We start from the raw sequence: 27343 nt of genomic DNA, 5'->3' as shown, positions 1-27343 counted from the left end.
AAGTTGATGCCGATTTTCATGTCTTTTGTTTTAAAAAAGAAGACCGAGGTGGAAACAGGACAGGATGGATTTAGCACTGAACACATGTGACACTGACATTAATCAGAAACAGAGTGCTCTGTCCATTGCTATTACTTTCATTTCACTGAACATTTATTTCAGGTGGGGAAAGCAAAGCCACTTACATGGTCCCCAGGGGGTCCTTGAGGGCCCTGGCTCCCGGTCAACCCCTTAAATAGAGACAAAAGGTATTTTTTATTTAAAAAAAGCCAAAGAAACTTTAAGAGACATGGAATCTTGCCCTCACATTCCCTCCACCCCCTCCTTTCCACAATAAAACACATGAAAGCTATAAGACTGAGCTGGAAATTATCCAAGAAGTTTTAAATGATCTGAAATTTGAGGGATACCCCTCATCCTGTTACCATATATTGTGTTGGAAACTGTGTTCTCTGGGGGTGGCAGCCTCCATTACCCCTCCCCAAAGACACCTGAGAATGACCAATATTAGCTGTCAGCTGTGGAGGGAACAGTCTTGCCTCCCTATGAATAGTTCAGCAGGACCACACAAAAAAATGCTGAAATGATTACCCTCAGGATCTTTGCCGCCTGCTAATGCATTGATTCTCAAAAGGTGTGGTGTGCCATATTGTTGTGGCAGGAGAGGATGGCAATGTGGTGGGAAGATTCATTGACAATCAAATAAACATTTAAACATTTCAGTACAGTATAGTACAGTATAGTATTTTTAAATTTTTTTGCAGAATATGGATAGGTATCTTTTCAAAACCAAGCACTGCTAGGAGTTGCTTCTTTTTGCTTTCCAATGTATTTCTTATCAATAAAAAACTGGTGTGGCGTGAGTAAATTATTATTCTGAAAGTGTGGCCCAGAGAAAGAAGTTTGAGAGCTACTGCACTAATGGTACAGGAAAATTAATAGAATCTTAGAGTTAGAAAGGACCCCAAGGGTCTTCTAGTCCAACCCCCTGCAGTACAGGAATCTCAGCTAAAGCATCCCTGACAGATGGCCATCCAACCTCTGCTTCAAAACCTCCAAGGAAGGAGAGTCCACCACTTCTCGGGGGAGTCTGTTCCACTGTTGAACAGTTTTACTGTCAGAATTCCCCCCCGAATGTTTAGTTGGAATCTCCTTTCTTGTAACTTGAAGCCATTGGTTCTAGTCCTACCAACCAGAGCAGGAGAAAACAAGCATGTTCCCTCTTTCATGTGACAGCCTTTAAGATATTTAACTGGGGAAACATTTCGGCTCACCGCTAGAAATCAGCACATACAAAACAGGTAGATCATCACCATCTCCCCATCTGCGGGAAAACTGATGGGGGGCGTGGCATGGGCATCGCCAGGATTTTTGCTGGGGTGCAGGCTTTTGTTAGAGGGGGCGGAACCTCTGATTAGTATTGATTTGTATCAGCAACAAACTTTATTTTGGAATTTCAGGTTTGGTTATATATGGCTTCTGGGAAGTGAAATATCTTCTGATTTCACTGTTTAAAAATTTCAGGGACCTGGCTAAATTTGCTTGGTGTTCTGTATCTTTCATGTGCTCTTTTGATAGGTTTTTTTTGGCTTGTTAATACCCCATGTTGAGTAGGATCTGCGGGGTGAAGCCTAGAGTTGTTATTACAGTCATACCTCGGGTTGAATGTGCTTCAGGTTGAGCGCTTTCGGGTTGCTCTTAGCGGCAACCCGGAAGTAACGGAGCGCGTTACTTCCAGGTTTCGCTGCTTGCACATGTGCAGACGCTCAAAATGACGTCACACGCATGCATGGAAGCGGCAAAACGCAACCCGTGCACGCGCAGATGCGCAGACATGCCGTCATGTCTTACGTTCCATTCAGGATGCGAACGGGGCTCCGGAACGGATGCCATTTGCATCCCGAGGTACCACTGTACATTTATCACTGCACATTTCCACGTCATTTGGAAACTGTCCTTAACAGTTAAGGGAGCAAGGCAACGTGGGAGGAAGAATAGTCTCAGCCAGTAATTTAGTCTGGCGAACCATACTCTAGCCTCAATTCTTACGAATCCAGTTTCGAGACGTATTGTAGCACTGGAGATGTGTTTGGGCACTTGTCCAGCTGATCTTAACAGTTTAGATTGTACCAGTTCTAATGGTGCGCGGTTGGCAAAGGAGCCTAAATGGGCACCATATACAAGCTGCACAATGGATTTGGCCTCAAACTGTTTGAGGGCTGCAAGTATATATTGTCCAGCTTTAGTCCAGCTTAGGTACCTAATTATTACACTTCTCTGGACATTCCCTGCTACATAATCCCCAGTGCTACTTGAAGATGCTGGGGACTGAACCTGTGGCCTTATGCATGCAGAGCAGATGCTAAACCACTGAGCTGCTGAACCACTGAGCTCCAGGGGCCCCTTCCCTGCGGGAGGAAATGCCTGGAGGGGATGTGAAGATGAATCGCCAGAAGGCCAGGAAAATTGTTACCACATTCAAGCCACCAGTTTGTGCGAGTGAGATGGGGTAGCCTCATTTCTCAATGTCAAGCATCTGTCACCTTGGGGCTTTGATCAGCTGATGGACAAGAGAAGAAGCAGAAACAGAGGAAGAAAGGGTGCAGAAACAGGGAACATTCCTGAGGAACCTGATCTGAGTTAGAACATCATCAGACCCAAGCTGGAAGGTGAGGAATAACACCCAAAATCTACACCTAATCAATCACACTTATGTCTCCTGATGGTGGCGCAAAACTCCTAAGGGAACTCATTTGTAGCCTGGGTAAAGGAGTCTAGCTGGAGGCAGAAAAAAGTTTTTTTCAAAGTATATGCTCATAGCATACACACAGGCAGGGCCAGATTTAGGTTTGATGAGGCCCTAAGCTACTGAATGTAATGGGGCCCTTTATATGTCCAGCTTTCCTTTGTCAACAACAAATTGTTGCTGTTTTTGTGTGTTGAATATATGCTATATGGTAATTTATGGGCCTAATAGGTATCTAAACCCATTTGCACATAACAAAATATGTATTTTATCATAAAATACATATTTTATGTAGGCACCCTCTATATAAAAATGAGCAAACCAGTGATATTTTAGGGAGCAGGCTAGCAAGCAGGGCCCATTAGTTACATCAAAGGAGCCTACACAACACAAAACACTGCTGCTGTATGTAGGTTTTATTTTGTTTTTTTAATCTTATATTTTGGAAATGTATATGCAGTGTTTTTTTCTTTAATTTTTTTTGGGGCCCCCCAAGCGAGTGGGGCCCTAAGCTATAGCTTGTTTAGCTTATACAGTCATACCTTGGGTTACAGACACTTCAAGTTGCACGTTTTTGGGTTGCGCACCACGCCGAACCTGGAAGTACCAGAATGGGTTACTTCCAGGTTTCGGCGCTCTTGCAGAAGCGCTAAATCATGCTTTGTGCACGCGCAGAAGCGCCGATTCGTAACCCGCGTGCACAGACGCGGCAATGTGGGTTGCAAATGCTGTGGGTTGTGAATGTGCCTCCCGCACAGATCACGTTCGCAACCTGAGCGTCCACTGTACATAAATCTGGCACTGCTCACAGGGACATAGGACACTATCAGACCACCGGCCCATCTGGCTCACTATTGTCTACATTGACTGCAGCAGCTCTCCAGGTTCTCAGACATACCCAGGGATGGAGGGGATTGAACCTAGCATCCTCTGAAGGCAAAGCATGTTGTGAAAGATCCCTGATATCCCTGATGGAACACTGTACTCAGCCACTTAACAGAAGTTACAGCCACACCATACATGGCTTCCATGTAATGCACATGGCTTCCACCAAAGAATCCTGGGAACTGTAGTTTGTTAAGGGTACAGGGAATTGTAGCTCTGTGACAGGGAAGCTGCAGCTTTCAGTATCCTTTCGCAGTGGCAGAGCTGCACTTCCTGGGCATCGCAGTCCAGGGGTAGAGGGGTAGGCAAGCTGCCGCCCACTCTCTTACTGCTATCTGCCCCTGGGTCAGGCCTGACCCAGAGGTGTAGCTGCTGTGGCCGGGTGCGAGGTGCACCACAGCCAAGGAGGGTGGGTGGCATCATTGCTATCCACTCTCCTGCTCTCCTCCCCTGGGTTAGCGCTGACCCAGGGGCAGAGACTGTGATGATGGGGGGTTGTCCGGCACGCTTCCACTGCCACTCAGCTTGCCAGATGATAGCAGAGTACAAACACAGCGTGTGCTCTGTGTGCCGGCATGCAGAAAAGAGAGTGTATGCTGCTTCTTGGTCTAATTCTAAGAAGCTTTATTTGTATAGCATAAATAAATCAGAAACTCCGGAGACGGCATGTTGTCTCCTGAAATATACTCAGAGTCGCAAAGTGATTTCATGCTCTTTATTCAGCTCATAGTGGTGAGGAGGAATGAATGGAAGTCCCCTCAAAGCATCTGCTTTATATACATTATTTACACAATGGGCTGCACATGATTGGCTAATTCCGGAATTCTACTGTAAGCCAATCAGGTTGTGGATTCACTTCTATCTGAAGCATGATTGGGTGGTCCCTGCCAACCAATCATACTGCTGCATTGTTCTAGGACCAATCAGACTGCTGCATTCTGAATCCTATTGTTCTAGGACCAATCAGACTGCTGCAGTTTGGATCCTATTCAACTCAGTACATAACATCTCCCTTCATTGGTTAAAACCGAAACCAGTCTCACACAGACCAAAGAACAGATCCCTGGATGGAGACCACCCCCAGTGGGCAGGACGCTCGCTCTGAGCTGTTTAACCCTATAAGCTCTGATTCTCCTCACAGAGACATGGGAAGGCACGAGCACAAAAGTGCACCCTGGACCCTGAATTCCCCTGGACCCACCCACCCTATGCCTCCGTCCTTTGAGAGACGGCATGTGCTTTTAAATGTTTGGTGCAGATGTGACCAGAGAATAGAGAGAGAAAATGAGAGCGGGAAGAAAGCCATTTTGCAACCACGTGTTAACTGAGAGACTATGCGTTTCCAGTGGAATTAATGGACATGACTAAGGCCATATTCAGGTCATGCATTTAAAGAGCTATGATACCACTTTAAACAGAGTGGTTTAACTATCAACCCCTCTTCATAAGGTGCTCATTCTCTGTATCCACTCTTAAAGGCATCAAAGCTTCTGAATGACAGTTGCTAGAAATTGCAGGAAGGGAGAGTGCTCTGGTGCTTGTGGGTTTTCTCACTGGCACCAGGTCATTGGCCTGATCCAGCAGGCTTTTCTTATGTTCTTAATAAAGGAGTGGATTAAATAGGAAACATCAGAAAACTGCTTTATAATATACTCATTATTGTCTACACTTAGTGGCAGCGTCGGACAACCCCCCATCATCACAGTCTCTGCCCCTGGGTCAGCGCTCCAGGGTTTCAGATAACAGAAATTATATACTGGGGGAATCAAATACTTTCTCAAATAGTTTTCAGTAAAAACAACAACATAAGAACCCCACATTGTTTGTCTCTCACTTATTTTGATTAGGTAGAATGAAAGGCAGTATTCCATTCTGCTTCAGCGACTGGCACAGAGCCCCAAACCTGCCTTTATGTACTAGAAGAGCTAAAATCTTCGTTTCCAAGCATAGCTTCTTGCTGAAATCCTGTAATATTTTACAGGATTCTTTCTTTCTTTCTTTCTTTCTTTCTTTCTTTCTTTCTTTCTTTCTTTCTTTCTTTCTTTTGTTGCTCTATAATGGAAGAGGGCCCTTCCAGACGGGAATAACACAATAACACTGGGGAAGCATTATGAAACAACTAATAAAGCAGAATGTTGTGTTGACAGTCAAGTATAAATGCACTATTGCTGCATCAATAATATATTGTAGGAGATACTCACAAACCACTCCTACCCAGTCTCACTGCATAAGCTTTGCAGAATTAAATCAGAATGAATGCTGAATAAACAGGTTATTCAGAAGACCCTGTGCCTCTGTCTACTTCTATGAACAAGAAACTAGGCCTTTAGTGTCATCAGCCCAATCCTGCAGGATACTCTGCCAACAGAGATTCAGCAAACACCTTCTGTTTCAACGTTTACAACGCCTGTTGAAAACTTTTTATTTTACTGGGCCAATGCAGGCAACTGAGAATAGACCTTTCCCACAATAGTTAATTGATGTCAATTTCTAACCTTTGATATGGTTTTTATTCTAATGTTTTATGTGCTACTGTTGTAAACAGTTTTTGATATTTCCTTTTTATGAAAAAGCAGTACGTGAATAATTTTATAAGTAAGTAAAAGGAGAACAGCTAGTACGCTTGGAGCACACCATTCCCCTCCATGCAGATTTCAACACATACCATTAGGCCATCTCGTCCATGCACCCCTCTTAGGCCAGAAAGACCACTTTCTCCCTGAAACATGACAAAGGAAGCATAATGTTAGGGATTACAAGCATGGAGAAAACAGGACACACAAACACAAGAAGTGTTTTCCATGCCTACACAGAGATGCCAGGGATGGAACCCAAGACCTCCTGCATGCAAAGTCCTTTGCATCAGCTGCACATCTGTTTTATTTCTCATTCCTTTGGCACTGGAATTTAATTATTTATACCAGGAGTGGAGAATCTGTGGCCTTCCAGATGTTGCTAGACTTCACCGCCCACCATCCCTGACTACTCACCATACTTGGCAGGAGCTGGTGGGAATTATAGTCCAACCACATCTGGATGGCTACAGGTTCCCTACTGCTGATACATGCCTCTGGATACCAGTTTCTGGGAATCACGAGTGTGCTCTTGCATTTACACATGCCTTGCAGGCTTCTGGCAGGCATCTGGTAGGCCACTAGGAGATGTGGATACTGGACCAAACCTAGCTGAACTCTTTAAGTTTTTGGCTTCAAGAACACAACCATCCAAACTTGTTTTACACACTTCTTTGAATCCTTGAGGACTAATTAAGCTATGTAATTTACTCCCACAAAGTGTAGTGACTGTGACTGATGTGGACCATCTTTAAAAGAGAATTAGACAAATTCATGGATAATATGGCTATCAAAGGGCTACTAGTTATGCTAGCTATTGTGCTACCTCCATTGTCAGACATGATATGCCTCCCAAAACCAGTTGCTGGATGGAAGAATGGCAGACGAAATTGATTGACTTTATGGGATTGGCAGAATTGACTGGCAGAATCCGTGACCAGGGAGAAGAATCGGCAGAAGAAGAATGGAAGAAATTTAAAGACTATTTGCAAAAATATTGTAATATTAAGGAATATTGAGTGATGTTGGATCGAAATTAAGGGGTTATCAGCTGTAATGGTATAAAAGAATATGAAAAAATAGTTTTTTTTGTATATAAGTAAAAGTATAAGTTACAATAATTTAAGAAGATGGATAGAAATCAAGGCTTTTAGCTGTAATGCTATGAGATAAGGATTTGCTGGATGAACAATTTGAACTGGAATACAGGAAGGGGAGGCATGAGGAGGTCAGGGAAATATGTTATTGAAAAATAAGTTATGAAATTTATGTGTTTTTAATATTTTTTCTTTTTAATTTTTTCCTTTTTTTCTTTGTTTGTATAAAATGGAAAATCTTAATAAATATCTTCATAAAAAAAAAACCAGTTGCTGGAAATCATGGGGATGACGACCTGCTGTCACACTGTAATCCAGCTTGTGGGCTTCCTAATAATAATAATAATAATAATAATAATAATAATAATAATAATTTATTTATACCCCACCCTCCCCAGCCAGAGCCGGGCTCAGGGCAGCTAACAGCAATAAAATCACAGTAAAAACATAATAGGGGGAAAAAACCCCAATTTAAAATACAGGTTAAAATGCAGCCTCATTTTAAAAGTAGCCCATAGATCAAAACCATAAGGGGAGGAAAACATAAGGATCAGACTGAGTCCAAACCAAAGGCCAGGCAGAACAGCTCAGTCTTGCAGGCCCTGCGGAAAGATGTCAAGTCCTGCAGGGCCCTGGTCTCTTGTGATAGAGTGTTCCACCAAGTCAGGGCCACTACTGAAAAGGCCCTGGCCCTAGTTGAAACCAATCTAACCTCCTTGAGGGTCAGGACCTCCAAAGTGTTGCCATTTGTGGACCTTAAGGTCCTCCACAGGGCATACCAGGAGAGGCGGTCCCGTAGGTATCCTATGGGATATCTGGTTCACCACAGTGAGAACAGAATGCTGTAATAGATGGGCTTTTCACCTGTTCCAGCAGTGCCCTTTTTATGTGCTTATGTTCTTATAAATTTAGTAAAAATAATAAAGGAATAGAAGGAGAGTCAGGCCAATAGTGAATCTATTCCAGCATCGTATTCTCACAGTAACTTCAACAGAAAGAAAAGTGGACAAAAAAGGTTCCCATAAGATCTTGGTTAGGCAGAAGATACTGTGCTTCAGGGCAGTGGAGATGGACTATATTAACCATCAGTGGTTCTTTTTTTCTTTCCTCACTGATGATTTTTGTGAAGATGGAAAAAGGTGCCAATCAGTTATTGGGAGAAAGAGCAACTCTTTGGTTGTTTAAAAGGCAAGAGGAGAAAAAAAAAAGATATTGTGCTTACTGGGTGTCCTTTGGCTCCAGGGGGTCCTTCTCTCCCAAAGCGACCCTAAAAGGAAAATGATTATATTACCATGACATGAGGATGAGCAGATGGACAGTAAAAGTGGATCCTGCAAGCTGTTACAAAACCACATACTACCTGGCTAGAAAGATAAACACTGGCCATACACTTTTCAGTGAAGGTCTCACTGTGCTTTCTACACTTGAACATGTAGCTTATAATCACCAATCTTGTTTGCACTTCTGTTTGGATATAAGGACTGTTTATATTAATATAGATGATTAAATTAGGATGGATGGATTATCCTCATTGTTAATGTGAGCCGATGCTGCTTTAAAATTTCTATTTTATTTGCAATAAAGGGGGGGGGGAGATTGTTTCAAAGGATCACCAGGCAGCAAGACATCTGGAGGATTGTGTCCCATGTCTCTAAGGAAGGTATGGACCACTCACCTGTAATCCCCTGAGTCCTTTGGGCCCATGCCTCCCTTCTAAGCCTTGTGGGCCCTAAAGAGAGTGAAAGGAAGTCCCAGATGTGGTACAAGACCAAATGAAGGGTATGCAAAAGAAAGCGAGAGAGAGAGAAATTGTTGTTTAGTTCCTCCATTCATGCACTTTTTTATTGTTTTCAAAAATGATTTGGAAGCAGTTCGTTCATTTTCTTTATCCCTATTAATTTTAATTCCCCACAGATTTCAATGGGAAACCCACCCACTCTTCTGCTGCCTGTAACTTTGTGTTTTCTATCCCAATGATTTAGTTCATGATTAAGTATTTTCTTTCTGAAGAAACAGAACAGAACACAAGGGGGCAGGGTGTATTTTGCCTTTTCTGCCTCAGGAAACCAACACCCCTTGGGCATTTCAGCTCTGTTGCCATAGCAATTCCAGAAATGAGTACATACCTGACGGCCTGGTGGGCCTGGCAGGCCTGAAGGCCCCGTTTCTCCCTGAAGCAGACAAAAAAAAAAAAAACACAAAAAAAAACACACCAACAACAACTTTCTGTCACACACAGTCATAGAATCATAGAATCATAGAATCATAGAGTTGGAAGAGACCACAAGGGCCATCGAGTCCAACCCCCTGCCAAGCAGTCACATTATAATACATAGATACATATACTTTTAGGTTGAGTAACCTTCTCTTGCTGAGAGTGGTGTATTCATCCTTTTTTTAAAAAAAAAATCTAAACCTTTTAAACTAGGGATGGGGATCCTCTGCCCCCCTCCCCTATTGTTGGTGGACTACCAAGTCATCCTGGCCATCAGCCATGCTGACTGGGACTACTGGGAGTTGGGAGTCCAACCACAACTGAAGGGGCCACAGTTTCTGCACCCCACCCCTCTTCTCACATGGAAATATTTCACAGCCCATTCCCTTTTTCAGAGGACAGCACCAGCTGTGTTGATGTTTTTCAACATTTGCAGAGTGCTGGTTGCTACTTTAGAACCCAAGAACTGGTAAGCAGAGCTGAAACTATGTTCGGCTTTCATTGCTTTTAATGAAGAAATCTAGTTGTAGATATTCAACACGTACAGAGAGACAGAGAGAGGGAGGGAGGGAGCAGAGTTATGAATGTTTTTGCAATGTGCCAAAGGGCAGACGAACGCAAACAACTTAGGTTGCAGATCAGGAGTGGAGAACCTTAATGGTTTGTTAACACTTGTCAAAATGTGGAATTTTTAATTGGACGCAGTAATGTTTCGGAAAACCAGCTTCTGGAAAGCACAGGAGGGGAGAGTGCTCTAGTGCTCAGTTCCTGTTTACAAGTCTACCACTGAGGAATATGGTTGTGGACTATGAGAACAGGATGCTGGACTAGATGACCTATTGACCTGGTCCAGCATGTTGTTCTTTTGTTAATCTTACATCCACTTACCCCCACCCTCACCTCCCTCCTGACTGCTGTTCAAATAATTTCTCTGAGGATGGAATTTTGCATTTTGCATTTACACCCCTCAATGTTCCCAGAACACTTACCTGGGAGCCATTAACTCCTTGCATTCCAGTCAGTCCTGGCTGCCCCAGCTCACCCTATAAACACCAACAGAGATAAGGTGACTGAATTTGTTGTTGTGCAATTAAGAAATATTTATTGACAGGTGCTATTTGACCGCAAATATCTCCTGAGGCAAATTTGGAGGACTCTGCTAAAGGGAAACTTTGTGGCGAGCATTTTTTTACATGTATGAAATGAAACAAAACAAAAAGCATTAACATACAGCTATGAGGAGCATTATTGTCATGTTCTGAAACAATGCTGGACCCCATGATGAAAGTAGTGAAAGACCTGAGGCAAGGCTGGGCAAAGGTTAGTGGACTGGAGATAGCTCTGAGTGAGCAATTTGCTCCAACAAAGTTTGGGAGGAAATGAAACATTTTATGTCTCTGTCTCCATACTTCCTACCTGTTGCCTTGAGGGACATCTTTGGGAGAAGAAAAGGCTAAGGAGTAAATCCTATGCAAATCCAGAGTGCAGTCCCTAAGTGTCAGGGACTGGGCAGAGAAGAAATGGTGGAAACTGTTGATATTTTCACCCCCTCCCATTGTGAGAACCTCCTGATATGATGTTTTCAGAAAGGGGGGGTGGAAACTGCTCTTCGCTTCTTCTGCTCCTGCCTGACTCTGTGTAGAGTCTGTGTGTTATCTATGTGGTGATTAGATGGCTGAGTGAGAGCTGTAACACTCATGCAAGCCAGTAGTTTTAGTTGCAGTAGCTATTAGAAATAAAAGAAGTTATGCTTCCCAGCTTTCTTCCGTGTTGTTTATACTCTGCTGAGTATGGTGTTCACAATGCACAGTTGTGAGTCCAGTGCACTGAGACCTGTTTTTCAGGAGCGGAAGGTCTTTGGAAGTGCTCCAGTCACCTAGCCCAGTCGGGGCAGTACTAGTTATTGAGCCCAGTCACTGGCACCGGTTCAAAGGCGTACGGACAGAAATTGCCTCCCCATCCTGACCCTTCCAGGGAGGAGAAAGAGGAAGACAGTCCAGCTTTACAACAGGGGTTTGAGGGAGGTAGCAGCTCAGAGGCAGATGAGGAGAAAAGCTGGGAAATCCTGGGAGAGCCGGAACAACACCCAGCTGACACATTGTCATTAGAAAGCATTCCAGACCCTCCATCTCCCAGAACCCAGTGAGCCTTAAAAGTAGGAGAGCAAAGAGCTCAAAGACAGAAACTTTTCCTTGTCTTTATACTTTCCTGGGCAACCAGCTGGGACTTGCTGACAGCATCCTGACTCTAAGATGGTTGGATGGCACCTTGTATGCCTCCTGCAGCCAAGATGGTGCCAAATGTATTGCTCTGCTTTCCATTGGACCACATCAATGAGACCAAGATGGGGTCTTGTCGTCTGGGCAGCCCAGGACCTCCATACACACTGCCCAGGCTTGCCAGTTTGGTGCTGCAGAAGGCAGCAATTATGAGTTACCGGTCTCTGCAGCCACAGCATGCACTGTGATTCTCCAACAATTTGACTTCACTCCTGGAGCCACACTCCATTGTTTCTTGTGACAGAATGATGTCAGCAACTCCATACTCCCTTCTCCAAGCTCCACCCCCTTGAGAGAACTTCAGAGCCTTCAAGGGCCAACCCTCTGGCCTAAATAGAGACTCCTCCTGAATTCCACTGATTCTCAAAAGTGCTAAATTGGTGATGTGCAGTGGGAACTTTCCTCATAAGGGATCTTCTCTGTCCTCTTGATCATATAGGCCATCCTTTTATGGATCTTTTCCAATTCTACAGTATCCTTTTTGAATTGAGGTGACTAGGACCATACACAGTGTAGTCCCACCATAGATTTGTATAAAGGCATTATAACAGCAGTTTTATTTTCAATTCCTTCCCTAATGATCTCCAGCATGGGATTTGCTTATTTTACAGCTGTCCAAAGCTCTTAAGTTCTTCCCACGCTTGCCCCATATAAAGTGATGGCCAAGGAAAGTCCTAATGGACGATCTGAACTACACACTGATTGCTATCATGGCTTCTCCCAAAGAATCCTGGAAACTGCTAGACAATATTTGTATCATTCACAAAATTACAGTTCCGATAATTCCTCAAGGAGAGTAATTTATTATCCAACCAGGTACTTAAATCTGCATTGTAGATATTCTCGGAGTCTGGAAATTGGGCTAGATAATTTTTTCAACCCTCCTCATGACTCAACAGCCCCATCATTTTAATCAGAAGAAACTTAAACTCATGGCAAACAAGGCTATTATGAGTACAAACTGGCATGTGGCCATCCTGAAGTCAGGAGATTAACGAAGGAAGCTCTAACACTAATTGAACTGGAGAAGAAAGAGGAAGGAGTAGAGTCTGAGAGAAAAACAACTAACAAGTAATTAGTCAAGAAGGAATCAGTGAGGGAGGAAAGCTTGCTGTTCTATCTATCATCCCTGCTTGTTTGGGTAACTTATTAAAAGCATTGTTGCTTTATTTTGACATTTTACAGGTTAATGAAAAACACTGGGGCAGGATGAGCACAAGAGGGATTTTACAAGTAACTAAAGAAAACGTGAAATTATTACCACAGGCCCTGCAGGTCCTGAACAGCCCATGGAGCCAGCATCTCCCTACAACAGGATAAAATGTTTAAATTAGACACTACCTTCCTAAACAACAACTTCTTCAGTCTTATGAAGAATCTAGAAAGCTGCATTATACAGAGTCAGAACATTGGTTCATCTAGCTGAATATTGTCTACACTGACTGGCAGAGGCTCTCTAGGATTCCAAGCAGGGAATATTTCCCAGCCCTTCCTGGAGGTGCCAGGGATTGAACCTGGGACCTTCTGTGTGCAATGCAGATGTTCTGCCACTGGGTTACAGGCCTTTGCTCTGTAGCTTGAGCCAGCACAACCAATAGTGGGAGTTATAGTCCAGCAACATCTGGAGGGTCACAGCATTCTGTAGAGGATGGACCCTTAGCCTGATATTTTTATAGTTAGCAAAAGCAAAACACATCATGCAGAACAAGAGTGACTATGCCTATGCACATAAATCAATTTTTGCTAGTGCATAGTTTTGATTCCTTTAATATAGATCCTCTCTGATACATTATAAATTAAGTTGCATTTTGATGCAGGTTGATACATTTTTATGTTTTGTATATGTTTTGTTTCTCTCATGAGCTTAAAAAGTATTAATGCGCATTGTTTAGAGATATTTATTTACTCATTATCTTACTTAAAATGTGGAATGGTGATGATTAGTAGTTACTGGATTGTGAACAGGAAGTTTGTATTGTTTGCTTATGTTGCCTTTTGCTGGGATTCAAAAACTAGCTAGAGATTTCTGTTGAATTATGAAGGGATACATAGATAATATTTAAATAATATAATATAATATGTTTAGAGTAAACACAGCTTTTATCCCTATTAAGTATCTTGCCAGAGAGGCAGGTTAGAAAGCTTGAAAACAAATTAAAAACAAAAGAAATCCAAACTTCATCAAGCCGTTGCAAGAGGAAACTCAGTCAGGGCTGGAGACTGCTGCAAAATTAAGCAATGTTCTTGCCAATGGAAAAGCACTAACACTAAGGCCTGTACAACAGAAAGCCAGGGTTGTGTAGTGGTTAGAGCGCTGGACTAGGACCTGGGAAAGCATGCTTCTAATCCCCACTCAGTCATAAAGCTCAATGGGTGACTTTGGACCAGCCCCAAACTCTTAGTCTAACCTACCTCACAGGGTTGTTGTGAGAATAAGATAGAAAGGGGGGAAAGCATGGATACCACCTTGAGTTTTTTGAAGGCAAAGTGGGATATAAATCAAATCAAATAAAAAAATTAACCAGGCAAATGGGCAACAGTGATATCAGTACATATTGCTTAGAATTAAAAGGGGCTGCAAAAAAAGTATCATGCTTAGAACAGAGGACTAAAGGAGCAGAGCAGGAACCACTCACCTTTGGCCCAGGGAGACCCTGAAAACCATGAAGACCTTTAGGGCCCATCAAACCCTGTAAGACAAACCTCTATAATGTCATGTAATAATATTTGGAGGTGATGTTATTTATTGATGACAATGACACTGAAGGGAACCTTTTTGAACCCGAGAGTCACACTAACATCTGGACAAAAGCCCAGATCACTATCAGATTCAGGGGTCTTGACAAAATACATTTGCTCTGCTAAAGATTTAAGGAACCATGAGAAGTTGCCCATCCCTGCTGTGAAGATAGATTAAATAGCCAAAGTGATATAGCCAAATTGCTTACCTGGAGCCCAACAGGTCCAGAAGGTCCGCATTCTCCTTTGACCCCCTGAAAAATGACATAAAATGAAAAATGACATACAATGAAGGATACAAACATCCTACTACAACTAAGCCAGAATGCGGCAGCTAGACTGGTGACTGGGAGTGGCAACTGGGATCATCTAACTGTCAGTTTGCATTTCTTGGTACAGAAAGTATTGATCTGATGTGTAGAGATCTTTTATATTCTAATTACCGTATTTTTCTCTCTATAAGACGCACCAGACCACAAGACGCACCTAGTTTTTGGAGGAGAAAAACAAGAAAAAAAATATTCTGAATCTCAGAAGCTAGTACAGCAAGAGGGATCGCTGCACAGTGAAAGCAGCAATCCCTCTTGCTGTTCTGGCTTCTGGGATAGCTGCGCAGCCTGCATTCGCTCCATAAGACGCACACACATTTCCCCTTACTTTTTAGGAGGCAAAAAGTGAGTCTTATAGAGCAAAAAATACGGTAATTCAAGAGGGTTCTGGAAGCTTCTCTGTGTGAAAGAAACAAGCAGAAGGTTATTCCTTCAGAGAAGCTGAGTACAGCTGGCTTAAACTGGCCCTCCTCTGAGGGTCTGCTGCTGGTTCTCTTACTGTTACAGGGAACCAGGCAGAGGGCCTTCTTGTTAGTGGCACCCTCCTTGTGGAACACCCTTCCAGCAGATGTCAAGGAAATAAACAACCATCTCACCTTTAGAAGACATCTGATGGCAGCCCTGTATCAGGAAGTTTTTAATGTTTTGATGTTTTAGTATGTTCTGATATATGCTGCGAGCTGCCCAGAGTGGCTGGAGAAATCCAGCAAGATGAGCAGGGTATAAATAATAAAATTGTTGTTGTTGTTCACAGTTCTTCTGAAGGCTGCTAACCTGCTCTTCAATTTTATCTTAAGGAGGAGGTGGAGATTGTGGAAATATATATGCACAGTTTATAAAAGAGGGCAGGGAAATCTTTAATGTTTGAAGTCTTATTGTGTTTTTAATATTTTGTTGGAAGTTGCCCAGAGTGGCTGGGGCAACCTGATCAGATGTTGATGCTGATGATGCTGATGATTACAACATATGTCTTACAATATATAAACAAACACATAAAGGGTGGGAAACAAACAAAAAAAATCTAAAATCCAAAAGCATTTTTAAGTAGCAGGATCCCACCCACTCAAGGTCACAGATAAGAGTCGAAGGCCTGCCGAAAAGGAAATGCTTTTGCCTGGTACCTGTGTAAACTGCTCTGAGATTTATTTTTTATTTTATTTTATTTTGTGAACACCAGTATAAAAATATTTTTTTTAAAATAAATCAATCAAATATGTGTTTATTGTGGACGGGGTCTCATCCGCTACACTCACCTTTGCCCCCTTTTCTCCTTTTTCTCCAGGAGGGCCGGGATCTCCTAGAAAACCCTGAAAGAGGCACATACAGCTGATTTTATTTGTCCTGCCCAACTTCAAAGGCCCCATAGTGACACATATACAAAAACGATAAAATTATTGAGGCACCCTCCATTATCTATCTGGATACTGGATGCCGGAGTTCATTCACACACATGGGATGCACGTTTTTCAGTTCCTCAACTGTTAGGCCTGATCTACACATGCAGAAGGATGAGGCAGTGGGGATTAAAGTGGCTGTACGAAATCAGCCTTCTTGTAATATTGGGATCCCATCCTGTGGTTCTCAGCAGCTGATATTCAGAAGTATTACTCCTCTCACCATCAAGGAAGAGCATAGACTTCATGACTAGTAGTCATTTATAACCTTATCCTCCAGAAATTTGTCCAACCCTCTTTTAAAGCCATCCAAGATGGTGGCCATCACTACCTCCTGGGGAAATGAGTTCCATGGTTTAACTATGCACTGTGTGGAAGACTTTCTTTTGTCTGCCCTGAATCCTCCAACGTTCAGTTTCATTGGATGTTCATGAATTCTAGCCTTATGAGAGAGGGACGAAAGCTCTTCTCTGTCCACTTTCTCCATGTCATACATAATTCTGTAAACTTATCATCTTACACACCTTTTCTGTAAACAAAAAAAAGTCCCAAATGCTGCTGCAACCTTTCTTCAAAGGGGAGTTACTGTGGGATGTAAGAATCAGGTGCAGTCAAACACAACATCGCTGAGTAGACATGAAGGTTGTCTCAGTCCTCCAGCCGGAACTTCTTGCTTTTCAGGACTGAGACGAAACTTCCTATGTGTAACTTGAGATGGGTGTGGCCTCTCAATAAGTAGAAAGAACCACAGGCTGGCTACCATCTTGTCTCTCTTGTCTCTATCGGTGCCATCTTAACAACAGCACTACTAAGATGCACCCTTGGTTCCAGGCCAAGAGAAGAAAAGGGGGGCTTTCTCCCATAAGGAGATAGTCACCATATTTAAACTATGTTCTAACCTTTTAAGTCTGCCTTCTGGGAACCTTTGTGTGAACAGATGATTACTTGTGAGTAAACGTTTTATACTTTACAGAAGACTGCGTAGCGTCTTATTTTAGGAAGGATTAAACGGGGAAAATACCAGGAAATATTTAGAGACTCTAATGAGTCTGAGCAAGCTACCTGCTGTGCGTGTGTTTAAAAAAAGGGGGGAATGTTAACTCTGCTGATTTTGTTGAACTTGTAAAGACAAGTTGGGATAGGATATCTTAGACAATATATACCCCCCGCATCCCTAAACATTCCCACAGTTACTTCACCCCCTTGGTCATTTTCCAGCTCTACAATATCTTTTTGGACATGAGGTGGACAGAACTGTACACAGAGAGTATTCTTTTTGACACAGTGCAAAGTTAAAACTATGGAATTTGTGCCTAAAAGAGGTAGTGTTGGTCACCAACTTGGATGGCTTTGAAAGAGGATTAGACATACAGACACATGGAGGACAAGGCTTTTGGTGGTTCTTTTTTCCCCTCTAGCGTTTGAGGCAGTCTGCCTTTGAATTCCAAATTATTGGAAGAGAGCTGTTGCAGTCTGGTCCTGCTAGCAGGCTTCCCACTGATGCATCTGGTCAGCCACTGTGAGAACAGAGTACTGGGCTACATGGGCCTTTGGCCTGACCCAGCAGGGCTCTTCTTAAGTTCTTAGACTACAGGTGAGTAGGGTTGGGAAACTGTTCTTGAATGCTCCCCTACACAAATTACCAGTCTATGAGCCAGCTGCCCTGACTGCTCTGAGCATCATCTGGATGCCCTGTCTGCTGCTTGGATGACTTGCACTTGGCATGGTTCATAACTGCCTGCCACTGGTGAACCTGGTCTCCACAAGTGTTTGCAGCACTGTGTTGAAAAATATGAATCTTATTTAGATCACAAGATGGCTGTTGCACATGGTTAATAAGCTAATCAGCAACATAGCTGTCAACTTACAGATTTGAAAATAAGGGACCAGCAGCCTCGAAAATAAGGGATCAGCAGCCAAAATAAGGGATTTTCCAAGCACAGGTATGTTCAACTTCTGAGCCCCTCTGAGCCAAAGGTAGAAAGGTAGAAAGCCCAGCCAGCAGCCAACGAAGCCTCAAGCCTCAAGGAAAACCACCGTCACCTCTCCGCTGGGAAGCGCTGAGCAAAGGCGAGTCCCCAGGCAACGCAGCTGATTTGATCAGAACAAGGCATGCAAGCTCCACCCCCCAGTCATTCTTAGACTTCTTATTGGGTGAGCCAAACAACACAGTCGGAGTCTCCCTCCTCCCTGGCCGGCAGGGAGGGAGGAAGAGGAGCTGCTTCCTTTGAAACCCAGGAAATTTAAGGGACATCATCAATAAGGGACAGCTGCGGGACATGGCGCTGGGATAAGGGACTGTCCTGCCAAATAAGGGACGCTTGACAGCTATGATCAGGAGAACAGGAGAGGGAAACAAGTAGTCCCTACCCCCCACCCCCCAGATGCTTGCAGAAACAACAAACTGGAGCTCAGTACATTAGGAATGCTCCAATGATGAAATCTCAGCTTAATGAACTGAAATAGTGACCAGCTTCAGTTCTCCACTAGCAGCCTCTCCAGTCCTCCCTTTCCTGTTACATTTGTGGGACAGGAGCTCCCCTGTCCTCCTGGGCTAGACCCTGTCCAGTGCTCTGCTTTGTGATTTGTTCTGTGATGGAAGAATGCTTCAGGAGAGGGTTGTTCTTTATCAACTGCAAGGCAGTCAGAACTACCACTGATATCAACTGTAAGTTTAAGAACCTGTAGTTGAGCTTGCTTTTTTCCTCCTCCCTCCCATTCCCTTTTTTATTGTGTGTCCTGCCTTTTTGGATTTGGATGGTGAGTCCATCACCATCCATGTCTCTTGGTCCTACATACACAGACCCTCTTAGTGTCCCTATTTTCCAGGAGCAGTCCCTGATTTAGAGAAGCCATCCTGGTTTCTGATTTCATCCCAGAATGTCCCGCTTTTCCTTAGGATGTCCCTATTTTCACCGGAGAAATGTTGGAGGGTATGCACACATTGTGAGGCAGAACTTTGGGCCTCCCTCTTAAGAGCCCTCCCTCACAAATACCCCTGGTCACAAGCTCCCAGCATCTGTAAGCAGCTAAGTAGAACTGCTGTTAGCTGCTAACTCTGGGAGGCAACTCCCCATCTTGTGGAGGTGGGGTGGTTCTGGGGTTCCTGGCTTTACCAAACCCTATCTTGTTGTTGTTGTTGTTTAGTCGTGTCCGACTCTTCGTGACCCCATGGACCAGAACACGCCAGGCACTTCTGTCTTCCACTGCCTCCCACAGTTTGGTCAAACTCATGCTGGTAGCTTCGAGAACACTGTCCAACCATCTCGTCCTCTGCTGTCCCCTTCTTCTTGTGCCCTCCATCTTTCCCAACATCAGGGTCTTTTCCAGGGAGTCTTCTCTTCTCATGAGGTGGTCAAAGTCTTGGAGCCTCAGCTTCACGATCTGTCCTTCCAGTGAGCACTCAGGGATGATTTCCTTCAGAATGGAGAGGTTTGATCTTCTTGCAGTCCATGGGACTCTCCAGAGTCTCCTCCAGCACCATAATTCAAAAGCATCAATTCTTCAGCGATCAGCCTTCTTTATAGTCCAGCTCTCACTTCCATACATCACTTCTGGGGAAACCATAGCTTTAACTATACGGACCTTTGTTGGCAATGTGATGTCTCTGCTTTTTAAGATGCTGTCTAGGTTTGTCATTGCTTTTCTCCCAAGAAGCAAGCATCTTTTAATTTTGTGGCTGCTGTCACCATCTGCAGTGATCATGGAGCCCAAGAAAGTAAAATCTCTCATTGCCTCCATTTCGTCCCCTTCTATTTGCCAGGAGGTGATCGGCCCAGTGGCCATGATCTTTGGTTTTTTTGATGTTGAGTTTCAGACCATATTTTGCGCTCTTCTCTTTCACCCTCATTAAAAGGTTCTTTAATTCCTCCTCACTTTCTGCAATCAATGTTGTGTCATCTGCATATCTGAGGTTGTTGATATTTCTTCTGGCAATCTTAATTCTGGTTAGGGAACCCTTTCTTGTACCACAGTTTAAATCATGATTTGGTTGCCCAGATGCAGCTGATGGGACTGGCAGCTCCCGAACAAATTAATAGCAAGTGACTTTGGTAGTAAAACAAGAGATACTGGGCTCTTCCAACAAGCCTGTAGTTCCAACTCACCTCATCTCCTCTGTCTCCAGCAGGCCCCCAGTCTCCCCTAAATCCTTGTGGACCCTGCAGGGAAAGGAGAAAGGCAGACACATATAACTAAGCACAGAAAGTTGGGGAACTAGGCTTGGTTCCAGGAGGTACCATTGACAGGGCTGGCTCTTGTTTCTTTTTGCTGGGTGCCTGAGCATGATGATCTCAGTACACCCATCTCCTTCTTGCTGCTGCTGCTGCTGCTGCTTGCTCATTTAACTTCTTCTTCTGGGTAAAGTGCACACAGCAGGAGAGTCCAAGACAAGAGATGGATGTAATGTCAAATTTTCACACTGATCATTACATGCACACTGGAGAGGGGAGGTAAATAAGCAGTGGTTACAAGCCAGGAACGTAGAGGCTCTGAGAATCATCAATAGCCCTAGTGCAAGGTGGTAGATCTTGCTCTCAGATAATACCAAACTCCGGTGGCAGCCCTGGCTACTGAAAAATGACCCACTTGCAGATTTTATGTTAGGATGTTAGCGGCAGGGTAAACAAGGTACTAACTTATTTCCAACCTTCCTTTCAGTGTCAGCACAAGCAAAGCCATTTTTTAGTGCGGGGGTGGGAAAAGTTGACAGTGCTTTATTAAATCTGGGCTCCTACCTGTTCACCTTGGACGCCAGGTTGTCCGGGCTTTTGATCTGTGCCGGGAAGTCCATCTGAACCAGGAAACCCAGCATGACCTGGAAGACCTGGTGGCCCTGGTTCACCCTTGAGAAAGAGGCAGCTTATTATTAAAACCATAATGAAGGAAGATATGCATGAAGTCCTACTTTGCACCCCCTAGTTCAGGAGTTGCCAAAGTGCCACCTGTGGCTGTCTTCCCCCAATGCCCCACAAAGCCTCTGAGCTACTCTATTCACTGCACCCTTGACCATGCAGTGTGGAGGGTAGTTAGGAAAATTGCACTCTTTCCCACTTCCTCTTTCAGCTCTATGTGCTTTTTTGAGACTCAGGTTAACTCTACTGGATACGATTTTCCTTGAAAAAGCAGCATTCATGTGTGTGGATGTGCATGCATCTTCACTGTTTCTCTGTGGGGACCGATCCAGGGAAAGTAGGAGAGTAAGTGACTAGAGTGGGTGGTGCCCTGCACTATACTAAGAGATGGGAAACAGTGTGGGTCTTACCGGGTATCCAATCCATCCTTTTACACCTGACTCCCCTGGATGTCCAGGAGGTCCCTGCAGATAAAAGCTCAACATAAATACAGTCATCGCAAAGGCAGAACCCTCTCTCCTCACCCACCGCCCCCCAAAACAAGGGTCACAATTCTGCACTGGGGGAAGAATATATCCCAAAGATATTGGATATTCCACCTGCCATGATCCTGGTGTCAAGATCCCCTTCTTCAGGGGATGAGGTTGGGTAAGGAGGGGAACTCCAGAGAAGATCAGCCCCAGACACATTTCTGCAAGAGGAGTCTCCAATGCCAGTGCCTCTCTGACCTGACAACAGGGCTGTCTTACCCATAGGCGCTAGGGGTGCAGGGCACCTGGTTGCTGACCCATAGGCGCTAGGGGTCTCAGGGGCACCAGGCTGAGAGTCCAGGGCCGATATTTGGAGTCCGGGGATTGGGAAGAGCCGACAGCCATTGCCGAGTGGAACAGAGCCCGTCGGAGCGCTGTAGCTCTTCTGCTGCAGGTGAGCGAGGCGCTGAGGCAGCCAGCCAGCTCCGCCCTCTTGCGTGCCTGGGATTGACGGGGCCGTCGAGAGGCCCGCCCAGTGCACGCTGCTCACAAGAGGCGCCCAGCTTCACTCAGTCACTGCTGCCACTGCCTCGGGCTCGACCGTTGTTGTGCTGGGCTCTGCTTGCCCACCCTCCTCCCAGGTGCCTGGTCCCAGCCTTGTTCTGCTGCTGCTGCCGCCTCGGGCTCCTCGGTTGCTGATGAGGTGGCTGGCCAGGCCAGCTCTGCTGTGCGCGCCTCGCCGGCCCACCCTAAAAAAAGGCTAACAACTCTGGGCAACCTGGGGGAGGGGGCGCTGGGCACATCTTTGCACCCCAGTGCCACATATGCTTAAGACGGCCCTGCCTGACAATGTTGCACTGCTGACCTTTAAGTCAGAGGACTACATCAGGGAAGCCCCAGAGAATCCCTGCTCCGTCAGAGTAAATGACTTATGGAGCAGGACTGGGCTTTTTTATTTGAAGAAATATTTTCCAATGAAGGAGGAGCTAGCAGTTAGGATGCATTTGCTGCTCCCATACAGGGCTAAGTCTCAGGCTGATTGCTGCTGAAGCAATATCTGTCCTGGCTCCCACATACAGACTCGGTAGATCCTTGGCTCAATTGTTATTAAGGTTTTATTCTAGAATTCACTGCTTCGGTTCTCAATATTTTTGGTATATGCTGTGACATTTAGTTTTAAATAATTTCTTTTCTTTGGGACATGGGGGGGTTACATTGTTTTTGCCAGTGAATTTTTATGACACTTTCCCCTACTATATACATGTTTACACACATTGTTTGGTTGGAGAAATGCAAATTTCTAAGTGCCGTGGCTTTTCAGTTCACATATAGTTTTGAAATGTGTGAATTTAATATGAACCAAACATAATTTCTCTCCCAATGCTACTTACAGGCAATCCTGGCTTTCCTGGGTGACCGGGTAGTCCAGGAGGTCCAGGCTGGCTCTAGATGATGGTATTCAATAAATAAAAAGCAACACAGTTACCCACCAAACTGCTGAGAATGAACCTGGTGAAACTTGGGGCCCATTCACACACACACTACAATCAGACATTTATTTTCTCTCTCCTCTTCTTCCCCCGCCCACCACAACTCCACTTCAGGCAAGCGTGTGAACAAGAAACACACAAAATCCCAAGTAAGCATGTTGTGATCTGGGGTCAGATGCTTCAGGGCATTTCCCTGTGGGTCAGGTAGTGACACCCAATTCCACATGCCACCTGGTGGCAAGAAGAGGGAGTTACAGGCCAGCTTACTATTATCCTATTGACCAGGGGTCAGCAAACTTTTTTCCACAGGGGGCCGGTCCACAGTTCCTCAGACCCTGTGGGGGGCCAAACTATATTTTGGGGGGAAAAAATCCCCCCAACTCTCCCCTCCCTTCTTCACAGCACCTGACAAGCCCCGGTGCCTGCTTATCTGTGCCTTGCGAGCAGCAGGGGCTGGTGGTAGTGGCGGCAGAGGGACAATGAGTCGCATGAAAGGGCAAACTCCGGTGTTATGTACTGAGTTGAATAGGATCCAAACTGCAGCAGTCTGATTGGTCCTAGAACAATAGGATCCAAAAGGCAGCAGTCTGATTGGTCCTAGAACAATAGGATTCAGAATGCAGCAGTCTGATTGGTCCTAGAACAATGCAGCAGTATGATTGGTTGGCAGGAACCACCCAATCATGCTCCAGATAGAAGTGAATCCACAACCTGATTGGCTTACAGTAGAATTCCGGAATTAGCCAATCATGTGCAGCCCATTGTGTAAATAATGTATATAAAGCAGATGCTTTGAGGGGACTTTCATTCATTCCTCCTCACCACTATGAGCTGAATAAAGAGCATGAAATCACTTTGCGACTCTGAGTATATTTCATCCGGAGAGGGGCTGCTCTGCTTTAAATGGTGCTCAGCCAACCATGGCTCCTGTACCTTGCAAGTGACAGGGGCTGGTGGTGGTGGAGGGACAATGAGTGGCGCGAAAGAGCTGGCTCTAGAGAGGGGCTGCTTAAAATTTCACTCAGTCAACCGTGGCTCAACAAAGCCCAGCCCCCTTCCACCTCTAGGCAGGGCGGGGGAAAGCCAGGAGGAGGGAGGGAGGAGGCGCTGCCATGGTGTGTGTGTGGGGGGGGGGAATGGCACAGCCCGAACGATCAGAATCCCCACGCTGATCCACGTGGCGATTCCCGGACCATCCATGGGCTGGATCCAGAAGGCAATTGGGCCAGATCTGGCCCCCCAGGCCTTAGTTTGCCGACCCATGCTATTGACCCTGCAAATCAGGTGATGGCAGAGAGCCAATCCAGTGCTATGGCCTGCTGTAACATGTAATAGAATCATAGCATTGTAGAGTTGGAACCTGGAAGGGGCCTTGAGGATCACCTAATCCAATGCCCTGCAATGCAGGAATATGCAGCTGTCCCTTATGGGGATCGAACCTGTGACCTTAGTGTTATCAGCACCATGCTTTAAAGCTCCAAGATCTGCTGGGTTCCCTTAGTCTGAGCAGCTCATTGATGAGGGAGGTCATCTTTGTAGCTCCAAACTGGCTTAAAGTAAGAAGGTAGGCAGGTAGGGGGCTAGACTGAGAGCTAACTGAGCTTGGTGGAGCATCACCCCGTCTGACCTAACAGCAGCACCTGACATTTCTTGAACAGTTTGGGACCAGGTTATCTGAAGGACTACCTGTACATGGATGAGTCAGTCCAAACTTTAAGATCTGCACTGGCGGTTCCACTCTCTGGTCCAGTGAGTGGGACCAGTGATACTGTGGTGGTTACCAGGGACAATATCTTGTCTATGTTGGCATCACACCTTTGAAACTTTCTTCCTAAGGAAATAAAATGGCCTTTCATTGGTGATCTCCAAGGAGAGCTTAAAGCCATTTTTGTTCTATTCTGTGAGCTGTATCACCTCAGAGTAGACTCTGAAACAAATGCACCTAAGGAATGTCCATCAAATTCAGTTGGTCTCCTCCGAGAAGAACTAAGATTGGATAGAGCCCAGTGTCTGCAGACTTTTAATTTGCTTTGTAGATATCAGCTGCTGCTCCTGCTGCTGCTGCTGCTGCTAAAACATTAGAGGGGTTAGTGGGGTATTGTGTCTTCATGGTGTGTATCTTAAATCTTTGCAAACTGCCTTATGAGGGCAGCGTGCCTTGAAAGGTGAGCTAGAACCCTTTATAACAACCACCGGGGGGGGGGGATACTTACTGGCCAGCCCGCACGAAGAAGCTGATAAAATGAGGTTTGCTTTTAAAAAAAGAAAAGAAGGGAGAGTGAGGGACAAGGTAACAGAAACACACTGCTAATTTTGTTTTCCAAGAAAAATAAGCTAATAAGATTTTTACAAGGTTAACATCCTCTGGAACTTATAAACCAGAAAAGACAGATTTCTTTTGAAAGGGAAAGCAGCAAAAATGTTTGCTATTTTACTGAATTTCTGAGATCAGAGAAATCGGAAACTTGATATTGCACATCATTCTAAATAGGGGAAGAGGGAAGTGGATGAGGGGAGAATTGAAGGAAACTGAGCTCAGAAATCTCTTCTAGGAAAATAACCAAAGATCTTTCAACATATGGAAATATTTCTAATAAAAAAAAACGCACAGAGCCGCTCTTGGACAGTTGACAGATGGGCAAACTCAGCTCAGGATCAAGAAGCAGCAGACCCCTTTGGCTCCTTTAAAGTTTATCCCAAATTGATTAATGTGAACAGAAACGGCAAAAAATAAAATTAAAAAACCCTGACAATCTGTCAGGAGGGCTGAGAGACTGGGGAACCATATCCTACCCACTTCCCCTGCCTTCTTCTCCCAGGCCAGTTAAATATATTTTTTCTCTCTAAACACACTCCTGTACATCAGGAGGAACTATAGATCTGGGAAATGTTTCATTCTAAAGCCATGAGGGTAGAACTATGGGGGTGGCAGCAGGAGAAACATTATCCTTCACTTGAACATTGAGATTCTATTTTCAACAACAATAACAGAGGCAGGAGACAAGGGCTGAGGGATCTTCACTGTAAAGCAGAATTTTTGCATCAAAAGGCAATATGGAAAAACAAGGGGAGTGGCAGCTTGCTTTCTTCATTTTAAGCAGAAAAGAATGCAAGGACGTTAGAACTTAAGAAGAGCCCTACTGGATCAGGCCCATCTTGTCCAATATTCTGTTCTCACAGTGCCCAGTCCAGGAAAATCTGCAAACAAGACCGGAATGCAATAGCTCTTCTTCCCACCTGAGATTCCTAGCAGCTGGTATCCAGAATCATTGCTGGCTCCATCATTTGGGGTAGAACACAGACATCAGGTTGAGTAGTCAATGAGGGCCTTCTCCATGTGTTTGCCCAACCCCTTTCCAAGCCACCCAAATTAGTGGCCACTGTTGCCTCTTGGAGTGAATTCCATAGTTTACAGGGCTGATCCCATCTTGAGCCAGGCAGCCCAGGTGGTAGATGGAGGGTGTGGATTGCACTTCCCCATCCGCTGCCTGAAGTGCCAGCCAGGACTGATTGGCTAGACAGTCACTGTTCCTGTCCATCAGCCCGCCCATTGCTGTTGCTGCCACTCCCTTTCTATATGTTTAAAGCTAATCTTAAATGCAATTATAGCAGCAGCACAGGCATTCTCTGGGTGAGTCTTCACTCAGACCCACACTGCACCCACTTCCTCATTCCTATCTCAGAGTTCTAATCCAAGGCAGCCATGATAAAAGCTGAAACAGGGCAATCTCTTAATACTGGGCCCTTTGCACTACACGTTTAAAGCAGCATCATACTGCTTTAAAAGTGTCATGGATCCCCTCTCCCCAAATCTTTGGAGCTGTAGTTTGTTGAGGGTGCTGCGAAAGAGACCTCTATTCCCCTCATAGAGCTGTGACCCAGAGTTTTTTTAACAATCAGTGCCTCTGTCAGAATGGTTAATGGCTGCTTGTGGAGATAACAGCCCGGGACTCCCGCCTGTCTTTCACATGATTTATTGAGTGCCAAAACTAAGTACAGTGCAGAGGTTTCAAAAGCATGTCTACCTCAATTGCTAACAGAACCCGGAAGTGCTCCATGCCTGTTCCCCCTCCAGCAAAGAAACCCCGGAAGCCCCCCCTTCTTTTCTTCTCCTTACGTGAAAAACTAAGCAATGGAGACTGCTCCTTTCTCTCTCTGGTAGCAGCCTTTGGGTTCCTCCCTCTCTCATCTTCTGTGTCTCCCGACAGCCTCTCCTCCCCCGACTCTGACGAAGTATATCTACTCAGCACAGGAGGAGGCTCTCTGTACATTC

General features: G+C 44.8%; 1 protein-coding gene across 1 annotated transcript in view; it reads right to left on the bottom strand.

Annotated features, from left to right (window-relative positions):
* Positions 1–27343, bottom strand: part of LOC310754819 (uncharacterized protein) — a 149653-nt gene that overhangs the window by 52268 nt on the left and 70042 nt on the right. Inside the window, exons 10-24 of the mRNA XM_083597134.1 lie at positions 25284–25322; positions 22972–23025; positions 21521–21574; positions 20994–21101; positions 20364–20417; positions 16117–16170; positions 14744–14788; positions 14432–14485; positions 13057–13101; positions 10506–10559; positions 9428–9472; positions 8977–9030; positions 8524–8568; positions 6297–6350; positions 186–230 (exon numbers count right to left, since the gene is read on the bottom strand). Of these exons, the coding sequence (XP_083453260.1) occupies positions 186–230; positions 6297–6350; positions 8524–8568; positions 8977–9030; positions 9428–9472; positions 10506–10559; positions 13057–13101; positions 14432–14485; positions 14744–14788; positions 16117–16170; positions 20364–20417; positions 20994–21101; positions 21521–21574; positions 22972–23025; positions 25284–25322 (804 nt within the window). The remainder of the gene's footprint in view (positions 1–185; positions 231–6296; positions 6351–8523; positions 8569–8976; positions 9031–9427; positions 9473–10505; positions 10560–13056; positions 13102–14431; positions 14486–14743; positions 14789–16116; positions 16171–20363; positions 20418–20993; positions 21102–21520; positions 21575–22971; positions 23026–25283; positions 25323–27343) is intronic.

The sequence above is a fragment of the Podarcis filfolensis genome (assembly GCF_964270895.1).
Source record: "Podarcis filfolensis genome assembly, chromosome: Z".
In the NCBI taxonomy this organism is placed as follows: domain Eukaryota; kingdom Metazoa; phylum Chordata; class Lepidosauria; order Squamata; family Lacertidae; genus Podarcis; species Podarcis filfolensis.
The sequence above is the reverse complement of the archived record's forward strand: the minus strand, read 5'-3'. Positions and strand labels throughout refer to the sequence as shown.